Genomic DNA, 12,673 nt, shown 5'->3' with positions numbered 1-12,673 from the left:
AAAAAAAAAAAAAAAATTGAACTAACCGTGCCGCACCTGCCATCCGGTTGCCATTGCCTGTTGATTTGGGGGGGGGATTCGGTTGGTGGGGAGGGGGTGCATTGCGGAACCTGGCCTTGAGGCGGCAGGGAGAGCAAATCCGGCCCTGCCCGGGTCATTGAGGTACAGTAAGTACAATAAAAGTTATTTAGAGATCACTTCTAGCTGTAACCACAGTTTTCTTTGAGATGGCACACCTCTCATTATATATGATGGCAAAGGGAGAAAGAGAAAAGTGCCATCTAGATGAATTATATGTTTTTCTGCTTTAACATAGGCACGTCTGTAAAATTAATTTTCTTTAGGGGTCTGTCCTATGTCATGTGGTGCCTAGCACCAAGTCTATTTGAAACCTATTGATACCTTTTTTTTCTGTATTATGAAAATATTTATACTAAGGATTAAAAAAAAAAAAAAAAAATAGAAAATTCAGCGCCGATCATCCAAACAAATGATATAAAATATATAATTGCTATTAAGAACCAAGTGAAACTAAACTGCTAATATATCTCCAGCTAATGTCTGGCAGAATCAATAAGTTCTAATTACTACAAAATCTGGTAGCTAGTAAATAATAGTAAAGAAATAAAGCAATAACACGACATGTGCAGAATTAAAGCAGAATGGTGCAATCCCTGGGAGGCTGACAACTCTGAATAATAATGACAAGACTGCTGCAAACCCGTGTCGCGGCAGCAATAAAAATCTGAGATTCTAGCCTTTCCCAAAAAGTTCTCATTATTCCCTACTCAATCCAAAAAAAAGTTTTGGATTTCACAAAGCTGACTTTACCAAGTGGATCACTTTTCAGAGTTGGTTGAACAGGAGTTTTCTGATGTTTTCTTTTTCGATCCCAAGGGAGATTTTCCATTGAAATACCGCAAGTCGACCACACTTAGCACCTGGTTGCTGCACAGTCCCTGCCAGGCCTCTGTATGCAGACCACACTTATTAGGCGCCGTACACACGGTCGGACAAAACCAATGAGAATGGACCGAGGTTCAGTTTCATCAGCCCAAACCGACGGTGTGAATAGCCCATCGGTCTGTTTTCCTTCGGTCCAAAATGTTAAAACATGCTTCAAAACCGAACCGATGGCCCGCTGCCCAATCGGTCCAAACCGATGGTTAGTACAGAAAAGCATCGGTTCAAAACCCGCGCATGCTCAGAATCAAGTCGACGCATGCTTGGAAGCATTGAATTTCGTTTTATTCAGCACGTCGTGTGTTTGACGTCACCGCATTCTGACCCGATCGGTTTTTGGAACGATGGTGTGTACGCACATCAGACCATCAGGCCGCTTCAGCGGCGAACCAATGAAAACGGTCTGTCGCACCATTCTCATCGGTTTTGTCCGACCGTGTGTACGGGGCCTTAGGTACCATACAGGAAGAGGGCTCTGGAATGCTCTCTGCGTTCCAGCACCCAACAGTGAATGAGAGAGACTGTAAGGTGGGTAGAGTCATTTCCAACCACAATATGAGCAGCGTGGAAGTGTGTGACAGGTAAGTGCTCATCAATGGGGGTTAGGGACTAACTTTCACTGCCATGACCATCACTACCCTGGGACAGTTAACTTTTAAGATTGGTTCACACTGGAAAGCCCTGCAAATCCCTGCATCGCACTCGACTCACAGGCAGTTCACATTGCCCTATGCGAACCGCTGGGAGTGTCAATACAAAGTTAATGACACCCCCAAATCGGTTCACATATCGCAGTGTGAACTGTCAATTCGGACATGGATGTGTGAACACACATGAAATCCGTTTGTGGTGAGGACCAAAAAAAGAGTCCTGCGCGACTTTGGTCCAAATGCAATGCAAATTCAGCCGTACAATCTGTATGGCTGAATTTGCATCGCACAGACATCGCATGTGATTTGCACATCAGGGTGCTGCGAATCACATGCAATGTTGCACAGCGCACTAATGTGAACCCAGTGTTACTGTCACTGACCACCAATGCGGGGTGGGGTAAATTGCTCTGCCACAGTCCAGGGGGGTTGTTATTGCAGTCACGGACACCTACATTAGGAGTTATTATTGAACTCACTGAAACCAATGTTGGGGGTTATTATTGTTCTCACTGACACCAATGTTGGAGGTTATTATTAAACTCACTAATACTAATGTTTGGGGGTTTTATTGCGTCCACTGACACTAATGCTGGAGGTTATTATTGCACTCACTGACACCAATGCTGGAGGTTATTATTGCACTCACTGACACCAATGCTGGAGGTTATTATTGCACTCACTGACACCAATGCTGGAGGTTATTATTGCACTTACTGACACCAATGCTGGAGGTTATTATTGCACTCACTGACACCAATGCTAGAGGTTATTATTGCACTCACTGACACTAATGCTGGGGGTTATTATTGCACTCACTGACACCAATGCTGGAGGATATTATTGCACTCACTGACACCAGGTCGGCTAATTCGGAAACTTTGGTGATCCCTAAATTTCGAAAGAAAAAATGCGGAGGGAGGACGAGTGCGGTCCAGGGAGCACAGTTTTGGAACTCCCTGCCTCTAAAATTAAGGCTTGAGAATGATCTTTTTAAGTTCAGGAAGCTTTTAAAAACTGAGCTTTTCAGTCAAGCCTATAGAATTACATAGGTTTTTATAGTTCTTTGATCTGCTAACCATTTTAAATTTTGATCTGTTCCGCTGCCTGTGTGTGTTTTTTTGGTTGTTGCTGTATTGTTGTTCTTGGCGCATCGAGGCCTACGGGTAACTGACTGCGTTTTGTACCTTTTGGTACTTTTAAGAATCGTAATAAATAAATAAATAAATAAACCAATGCTGGAGGTTATTATTGCACTCACTGACACCAATGCTGGAGGTTATCATTGCACTCACTGACACCAATGCTGGAGGTTATTATTGCACTCACTGACACCAATGCTGGAGGTAATTATTGCACTTACTGACACCAATGCTGGAGGTAATTATTGCACTCACTGACACCAATGCTGGAGGTTATTATGGCACTCACTGACATCAATGGGATTCTTGTACTCCACCTTCTGCACGCACAGCTCAGTTTACAGCTATAGAGAAGACAGGGAGCAGACAGGTGGGGGCATTTTTTTGCATAAGAGTCATTGCAAGTGTATTAATAAAAGCCTGCCTGTTCACTGTTTGTTATAGCAGAAATTCAGCTCCTCTTTCGGCCCCATGTACATGGGACGCTGCTAAGCGTACGTTCAGAGGCAGTTGGACGCTTACCACATCCATGGCGGGCAATCACGGGCAGCTTCCCCGGCTCTCCTTCTCCCAGCAGCTTCTCCTTCCCCTGCTCAGCGGCTTCCATCTCCTCCCTTCTCCTCGATGGACAATCAGAATGCTTCTCCTTTTAGCCAATCGGGAAACGTGCCTCAGACCAACGCTTCCCGATTGGCGGATCAGTGTGAGAATAGTGAATATTCATTCGCTGTTCTCACACACCTAGGTGGGCTCCAAGCACAATGCTCTGCGCTCCGTAGTCCATCCTATTTTAAAGCCTATTAGAGCCTCTGGCCCCCCGCTGCTGTATTCCATGCACCTGGAGCACTGAAAGGGGCCGGACACATGGATAGGGGAGGTGGAGCCTGTGCTCCCTTAAAGGACGGGCTGCCACTGGTAGGAGGTCAGTGGATGGTAAAAACTACCACTGTTTTTTACTGCCTCTTTGCCACCCATGAAAACTATAGCCTTATGAGCACTGAAGTGAGCCTTATCCCCTGGTTAACAAATACCACATTGCAACCTCTGTGCTGAAGCACAGAGGTTGCAAATGTGGTATTTGTTAACAAGGTGATAATTTCATGCTGCTAAGAAATTCAAATTTTAAAGTACATCGAAACCCAAAACTTTTTTGTTCATTTTGGATAAATTAGGCAAGGATAAAGTCTCCTGTCAGGTTTCTATTGACATTTTGTGCTTCCAATGGGCAGATACACTCTTTATTTGTCCTGGTGATTATTATCACTGAAAATTAAAGTGAAATAAAATTTGCCACCAGATCAGGAATAGAGGGGAAATCATTCAATGGGGATACTTGCTAATACACATGTGCAATTTGTTTCATTACAAATCGAAAATTGGACAAAATTTTCGTTATCTGGGGACTCTGATATAGCTGAATCTCCAAATCACAATAGTAACAAATTTTAATGAATCCAATAAAAATTATAACAAAACAATGAACTAATTTGTATACATTCATTCTTTTAATTCCAAAACTTTTGTTAATGTTTGAAGCACTCAAAATGTTGCATTAACATTTTTTATTATAAAAAATGCTCTACAGTACATATAAAAAGAAAACATATTGCAATAAATACAGTAAAGCCCTGTACACACGATCGGATATCTGATGGAATCTAATCCGATGGATTTTTTCGTCGGATATCCAATTAAGCTGACTCTCATCAGTCTTGCCCACACACCATCGGTCAAAAATCCGACCGTGTCCAACGCGGTGACGTAAAACACTACGACGTGCTGAGAAAAATGAAGTTCAATGCTTCCGAGCATGCATCGACTTGATTCTGAGCATGCATGGATTTTTGACCAATGGACTTCCACACAGACGATCGTTTTTTTCTATCAGTTTTTTATCCATAGGAAATTTTTAAAACATGTTCTATTTTTTTCCACAGATGGAAAACAAACCGATGGGGCCCACACACGATCAGTTTGTCTGATGAAAACGGTCCATCAGTCTGTTTTCATCAGACAAACTGATCTTGTACGGCTTAAGGTATACAAGTGTTGGATGGAGGTGAATCCAGGGTCGGACTGGCCTACCGGGATACCGGGAAAATTCCCGGTAGGCCGCCTGCTGTCAGTAAAAAAAAAAAGCAGCAGCGGGCCGCAGCCACAGCCGCCATCGCCGCGGCCGCCGCACTTTACAATTATGCAGTGGTGGATGCCTTCACCCAGTGCCCTGGGGCCACTTTTTTGCCTAGCTGCAGTGTCCGTCAAAAGCAGCGGCGGGTTGCGCGGCCGCCATGTTTACCGCCGCGCTTTCCTTCTCATCGGCGCCTGTTGTTGTGGACTGTGCTGTGGAGTGATCATGTGACTGCCCTGAGGGGAGGAGCCGAGGCCGAGCAGGAGAACGTCAGAACTAGTTCCATCGGCCCGTGCGGCTCCAGCCCAGCCCACAATACCTCAGGCTGCCAGCGTCACGAGTGTGGACAGAGAAGTGAACAGCGTCGGCGGCCACAAGGTGAACACAATAAATGCAATTGAAATCGGTATAATGAATCTCTCACCATTGCACGCCCCCCCCTCCTCTTTCTGCCACCTACCTTTGCTGCCCCTGCAAATTATAATCTCAGAGAGAGAGAGGGGGTGCAATGGCGAGAGAAAGAGGGGGTGCAACGGTGAGAGCGAGGTAGCAAAGGTGACAGAGAGAGGGGGGGGTGCACCATGCAATGGTGAGAGAGAGAAATTATTATGTCAGTCTCTCACCATTGCATGGTGCACCCCCCCTCTCTCTGTCACCTTTGCTACCCCTCTCTCTCGGCGTTGCACCCCCACTCTCTCACCATTGCACCCCCCTCTCTCATTGTTGCGCCCCCCTCTCTCTCATAATTGCACTTCTCTCTTTCGCTGTTGCACCCCCTGTCTCTCGCACCGTTGCACCCCTTCTCTCGCGCCATTGCACCCCCTCTCTCACGTCGTTGCACCCCCTCTCTTTTGCCATTGCACCCCCTTGTTTTTTTTAAAGCAGGTAAAATTAAATGTGCATTTATAATTGTTTTGGCCTGCAGATCATTGCACCCCCCTTTCTCTCTCACCATTGCAGCCCCTCTCTGTCTGTCTCTCATGGATTTTATTTTTTAATTTAATTAAACTTTTTTCAGGTAAAAATGTATAATTGTTTTGGCCTGCAGAGCATTGCACCCCTCTCTCTCACAATTGCACCCCTTTCACCAGTGCAGCCCCCCCCCCCTCTCTCACCATTGCACCCCTCTCTCTCTCACCATTGCCCCTTTTTTTTGTGTAATACCGTATTTATTGGTGTATACCGCACACTTTTTTGCCCAGGGCAAAATCGTGGGTGCGTGATATACGCCGATACCCACGCCGAGTTTGAACCACTGCGCCGGCATATACCGAGCGCAGTACACTCGGGTATAGTCGGGCAAGCTCGGCTCCTCTCGCGGTCACGTACAGGACGTGACCGCGAGAGGAGCCGAGCCTGCCCGACTATACCCGAGTGTACTGCGCTCGGTATATGCTGGCGCAGTGGTTCAAACTCAGTGCAGGAAGCGGGGATCGAGCGGGGAGGACACCGCAGAAGGACGCCGGACCCGACGAGGAGGACACCACCGAAGCCGCAGACGGACCCGACGAGGCCGCCGCGCAAGACACCAAAACTGTAAGTACTAAAATGTTTTTTTTACAGGAATGCGGGTCCACTTTAGGGGTGCGCGCTATACGCCGGAGCGCGCAATATACCCCGATAAATACGGTATTTATCTACTAATATTTTGTATCTTTGTGAGTAATTTATTTATGTTAAAGTGGAGGTTCACCCGGAAATATCATTTTTTCCCCTTAGATGGATGCTCATTTTGTCTAGGGGAATCGGGTTGTTGTTTTAAAATCGAAGCAGTACTTACCGTTGTAGAGAGCAATCTTCTCCGCCGCATCCGGGTATGGGCTGCGGGACTGGGCGTTCCTATTTTGATTGACAGTCTTCCGACAGGCTTCCAACGGTCGCATACATCGCATCACGATTTTCCGAAAGTAGCCGAACGTCGGTGCGCAGGCGCAGTATAGAGCCGCACCGACGTTCGGCTTCTTTAGGCTACTCGTGACGCGATGGATGCGACCATCGGAAGCCTGTCGGAAGACTGTCAATCAAGAAGGAACACCCAGTCCCGCAGCCCATACCCGGAAGCGGCGGAGAAGATCGCTCTCTACAACGGTAAGTACGGATCATATTTTAAAACAACTAGCCGATTCCCCTAGACAAAATGAGCATCCATCTAAGGGGAAACATTTTTTTATGGGTGAACTCCCGCTTTAAGTTAATAAAGTTTTGAAAATGTTTATATCTTCCATACTTTGAAGTCAATTCTTTGATTATTCTTTTATCTGGCAACATATCACCATAGCAATAAGTGGACTGTTCTTTGACGATTGCTCCACTTTTACCACTTTTAACTGTAATTTGCTTTTATATATATATACCCTATGTGCTTTTATATGTGTTGTATCTATACATAATACACTCTTCAAATGTGCTTTAAAATGTATGTTTTTTTTAATGAACAAGAAAATTACGTTATGATGTTGGGCTGGTATAATTACGCTATGGGGCTGGTATGAAATTATTTCCAGGGCTGGTTTTCATTCCCAGTCCGGCCCTGGGTGAATCCATCACATTCTCCTAAATAGAATATAATGAATGATCCAAATTGATTCAGATCCATTTAATTTTTATGTTGCATTAACATTTTTCATTATTATGAAAAATACACTATAGTACATATGAAATGAAAACATATTGCAATAAATACAGTAGGGTATAAAAGTTAAATAAGATGATGGGGCCAAATTCTCAAAAGAGTTACGCGGGTGGAACTGCTGTTCAGCCTGCGTATCTCTGTGCCTAACTTTGGAAACGATCCTCAAAAGGATTTTTCCAAAGTTAGGCAGAAGATCTGACATCTGTAAGACACTTACACTGTCAGATCTTAGGATGCAGTACCGCATCCGCCGCTGGGGGCATTTCGAGTCGAAATGCCGGCTAGCGTATGCAAATGAGTACTTAAGCAGATCCACAAAGCATTAAAGCTTTGTGTTTTCTGCATAAGTTACGATTTGCACGCGTTAAATTAGGGCTGGTTTTACAATGTGTAAAGTTAGTACACCATGTAAAACCAGACCTTTTTTCCGATCGCCGCGATTTTTTTTTAAATTTGAATTTTTTTTCCCGGCGCGTATTTTTTTTTCACCCGTCGCAACTTTATTGTCCCGTCACAATCCACAAAGCCCGGCGTAAATTACGTTCGCGCGCTGCACGTCGGGAAAATTACGTCACACGCATGCGCAGTACGGCCGGCGCGGGAGCGCCCCTCATTTAAATTGTAATCGCCCCCCGGAGAGGAGGACCGCCTTGCGACGGAGGCACTTAAGTTACACGGCCTGAAATTTCTAGGTAAGTGCTTTGTGGATCGGGCACTTAGGTAGAAATTTAACGCCTGTGTAACTTAACTGCTGAAAGTTAAGTTAGGCGGCGTTTTTGAGAATTTGGCCCATGATTCCTACTTATTGAATTTGGGTTGGATGAAGGTGGATCCATCACAATCTCCGAAACAAAGTATAACGAAGGAACCCAAAATTATTTTTGCACGATTCATTATATTATGATTCGGAGCTTCTGATGGATCAAACTCCAACCAAGCCAAACAGAGTGTATACGTAATGTCCCTAATCTCCCGAAATAACAAATTAACACGTTAAATTAATATAGCTAATCTTCAGAAATACGAATAGATTTGGAACAAAGAATATACAAAACGAAGTCTGTAAAAAAACGAATTCCAAAAACGAATCATTCTAACATAATGAATATGACAAAATGAAATAATTAAACTAATTAACAATTTTTTTAATCATTCACATCTCTACTTGCTAAAGTACCAACTGAAAGGGGATTACCCTCACTTTAGAGAAAGTTCCTCTTACTTCCTCTTGTGGCTACAGGACAGGAAATTAAGGGAAATGTTCCCAATTAAACAGAGATGGCAAATTCCTACTTTCAGCCAGGTTGCACCCACACTGCAGGAGTTACCGCTCGTTTAGGTCTAGAAGAGAAATAGCACTTTTACTTACCCGATCCTCTGCTTCTTCCACACACCGATGACTGTCCAATGCCATCCTCACATCCAGTGCAGGGCTTTTGGTCTTGACTTTAGGACCTTAGACTAGGGTGACCAGACATCCCCAGTTTCAGGGGACAGTCCCCTGATCGAGGACACTGTCCCCGGACCAAGTCTGTCCCTGGTTTTGTCCCCATTGGATTTAATAGGGGCAGGGGCAATTTCAAAGACAATCAGTGCAGAATTAAAATAAAAAAAATAGAATTACACACCCCCGCTCCACCGTGCCTAGTAGCATAGGGGGTTGTATTTTTCCCATTATCTGTGCCCCTTTCTGATGATCATGTGCTGGTCGGAGTGGAGGGAATATTTCTTCAGTTTTGGGCGCATGCCCATTCAGCTTCGCTCGCATGTTCTTCTGCCTTGGCTCAAATCCTGGCCAGCCACCTGCCTATCTCCTTGCCTTCCCTGGCGGAGTGATCTTCCTCCGCTCCCCATCCAGTAGTAGCCGGGACCTGAGAGTAAAACTTGAAAGGCTGTGAGGTGTGCGGCGACGGGCAGAGAGTCGCTGATTGTTTCCATTACTAGTAAAAAAAAAATATGTCCCTGGATTTCATTTGACCTAACTGTATGCAGCTCCATTGCAAGGAAGAATTATCAATTCACCTGGATTTGGGATTGAAATATTTCCTGTTCTATTCAAAATGAAAAATGTTGACTTTACATATACTTTATGATCAGCATTTCATAAACGTTTTAACATGGAGTAACCCTTAAAATAACTTTACGGTCTCAGAAAACCCCTGAGAATTACTACTTAGTTTTCAAGAATTTTTATTGAAAAGTATTTTACAAGAGAAAGTTATAAATCAGTGTCACAATATATGATAACATTGGGATAATGCAAAGTCATACGTCTCCACAAACGTACAAAAACAATAAAAAATATTAAAAAATAGAATCACATATGGTAATGGCAATCTGGACCTACTGAAGTCCATGGTTGCGGTAAGCCTTACGGCCGCGTACACACAGTCGTTCCAAACCGATGAGAATGGTCCGACGGGCCATTTCCATCGGTTCACCGCTGAAGTGGCCTGATGGTCTGATGTGCGTACACACCATCGTTCCAAAAACCGATCGGGTCAGAACGCAGTGACGTCAAAAACACGACGTGCTGAATAAAACGAAGTTCAATTCTTCCAAGCATTCTGTACTAACCATCGGTTTGGACCAATCAGGCAGCGGGCCATCGGTTCGATTTTGAAGCATGTTTTAACATTTTGGACCGAAGGACAACAAACCGATGGGCTATACACACCGTCGGTTTGGACCGATGAAACTGAACCTCGGTCCATTCTCATCGGTTTTGTCCGACCGTGTGTACGCAGCCTAAGGCCCGGTACACACGACCGAGTTTCTCGGCAGAATTCAGCCAGAAAATCGGTCGTAGCTGGATTCTGCCGAGAAACTCGGTCGTGTGTACACTTTTCAGCGAGGAACCCGTCGAGGAACTCGTCGGGCCGAAAAGAGAACATGTTCTCTATTTCCTCGTTGTTCAATGAGGAAAGTCGGCCCGCCGAGCTCCTCGGCGGCTTCCACACTGAACTCGACGAGGAACTCGATGTGTTTGGCACGTCGAGTTCCTCGGTCGTGTGTATGGGGCCTAACTGTATGCACAAACATCACAAAAACTTACCACCACGGTACATTTCTAATTAAAAAAGCCTATGGTCAAGATAGCTACTTTGATAGTAGAAATTCCGCGCCAAATTGCTCAAAACAAAGTGCAATGTGATTTGAATACTAAATATATACTACATTCAAATAGATAAAAATAATATTAAAATAAATTAAATTTAAGCTGCTCCTCTGCAAATCAAGTGATACTTAATAGGAATAGTTGTGGAAAATGAGGTGATTACCAAGGGTGATTACCAAGTATCGCATCTGGTGAAGGAGCATCTCACTTTAAGCAAGATTTACGTCACTTTTTTTCAAGTGTTTTTGCACTGGAGAGATTGGAATCTATTCAATTATTGGGACTCTTACATTGGGCATACTGTGGTGATATTATTTGGATGTTGGATTCATCACAAATTTTTCACACATGTTAACCTATTTTTATTTAATGTAATTTAATATTTGCATTTGTATATTAAGGAGCACCCTCATTTTCCACAAGATAGCTACTTTGTCTAACAGTAAACCACCAAGGCACAATGCGACCATTCACAGCTGAGTCTCAACAGAAGACATCTATTCTATTGGCCAAATTCCACATTCCACAGTCTTGTGCACTGGCATAATGTATGGTACCCGTCTACCAACCTCCACCAATTGGAGAGAATGACTTCACAACCCTGAAAATATACAAGTCGACATCCCACACAATCAGCATGGGAATGTCGCTCCCCAGAAAAAGGACAGACAGGAAAGGACTAAAAGGAAAGAAAAGAAAAGAGAAGAGAAGGTGTGCCAACTCTTAATAACTACTTTTATCAACAGTTTATAGTACATTAGCATGATGGTCAGTGGGGAAAAGGCTCACTACATTTGTGGTCAGTTGTCCGGCAGCAATGATAATTTGGGGAAAAAAAGCCGACAAGCTGGTTGTACACAAGTCAATCGATAAGATCAACTGTGTACAACCAGACTGCCCACACATGGATCGAAATTCAGGCTGTCCCTGCTGAATCGGATGAATTTCAATGTATGTCCAGCTTTACAGACAAAAAGATCATTGATGTCTGTGGTTGGGTATCGAAAAAGAGTCAAAAATGTATCATTGCTCAAGGAACCCCTAGTAACCTCAGGAGAAACTCTATGATCCCATGGAACTCTGGTTTGGAAAAGCTGCTTTAGATAAAAGAACAGCCATAGCAATCTGCCTTTGCCTGGAAAACCTCTTTGACTAAATATCCTTGTTGTAACTCATGTTTCTGTGTTTGCTAAGCACTTGATTTATACCACCAAGTATCTTCCCTTTCCCAGAGCAAAGCCGCAGCACCTACTTGTCTACATCAAGTGGGTCCTCCATGGTTGGGAGCTCATTGTTCCTCTCTTGGGTCATACTTCTGTCTCTCCGAACGCTTAGCAGCAACAATGCCCAGGCAGCTCCAAGTGGCACTTATTTAGCATGGTAGAAGTATATACAAAGCTGTCCTCTTGACCTGATTTTATCCAAGCCGTAATAAGCTCTTCAGCTCAGCGGTAAACATTGTTATCACACATGATATACAGGCAGTTTCACATTTCAGGGCTGACTGATCCAATGAATGATGTCCTGTTTGCCAGACCAGTACAAAGCTTCCAGTTGCCATGTTTGTGTTTGTATAGAAATAGTACACTGATTTAAAAGTAGTTACCGAATAAACATCCAACCCATGCCAAATGGAAGGTAAATAATGTCAGAAAGTGAAGGAATGAAGAGAGGGCGAGGTCGGAGGCTCACGTGTCCCGATAACAGGCAGTAGAAGAATGGAGGCTGTGTCAGGATAAGCTTAAGACAAACTGTACATAGTCATATACTGTATGGAGGACATGTCACCTATTGTACTGCGCGCTGATTATGTAACGGATGACAAATGCTTGGGAAGGGATTAGCGTATTCTACAAGGAAAACTAGCTTTAGGAATACATGTCCTGAAGACAGCTAAACTGAACTGTTAGGGCCCAGGCCTAGGCCACATGTGTCAAACACAAGGCCCATGGGCCGAATCCAGGCCATTTCATGTAGCCATTTTTTTTTTTCAGACGGAACGTGGCGTTCCGCCACCTCCAGCTTTCTCTCCCCACTCGC

The 12,673-nt window shown here is 44.2% G+C and overlaps 1 protein-coding gene across 1 annotated transcript in view; it reads right to left on the bottom strand.

Annotated features, from left to right (window-relative positions):
• The window catches only part of LOC120928974 (cyclic nucleotide-binding domain-containing protein 2-like), a 387,861-nt gene extending 375,533 nt beyond the window's left edge, over positions 1-12,328 (bottom strand). The window contains exon 1 of the mRNA XM_040340130.1: positions 11,886-12,328. Within this exon, the coding sequence (XP_040196064.1) occupies positions 11,886-11,944 (59 nt within the window). The 5' untranslated portion in view covers positions 11,945-12,328. The remainder of the gene's footprint in view (positions 1-11,885) is intronic.
• Between the last annotated feature and the right edge of the window lie 345 nt (positions 12,329-12,673).

This window comes from Rana temporaria, chromosome 2, assembly GCF_905171775.1.
Source record: "Rana temporaria chromosome 2, aRanTem1.1, whole genome shotgun sequence".
Taxonomy (NCBI): Eukaryota; Metazoa; Chordata; class Amphibia; order Anura; family Ranidae; genus Rana; species Rana temporaria.
Note: the sequence above shows the minus strand (reverse complement) of the source record. Positions and strands in the feature narration are given on the sequence as shown.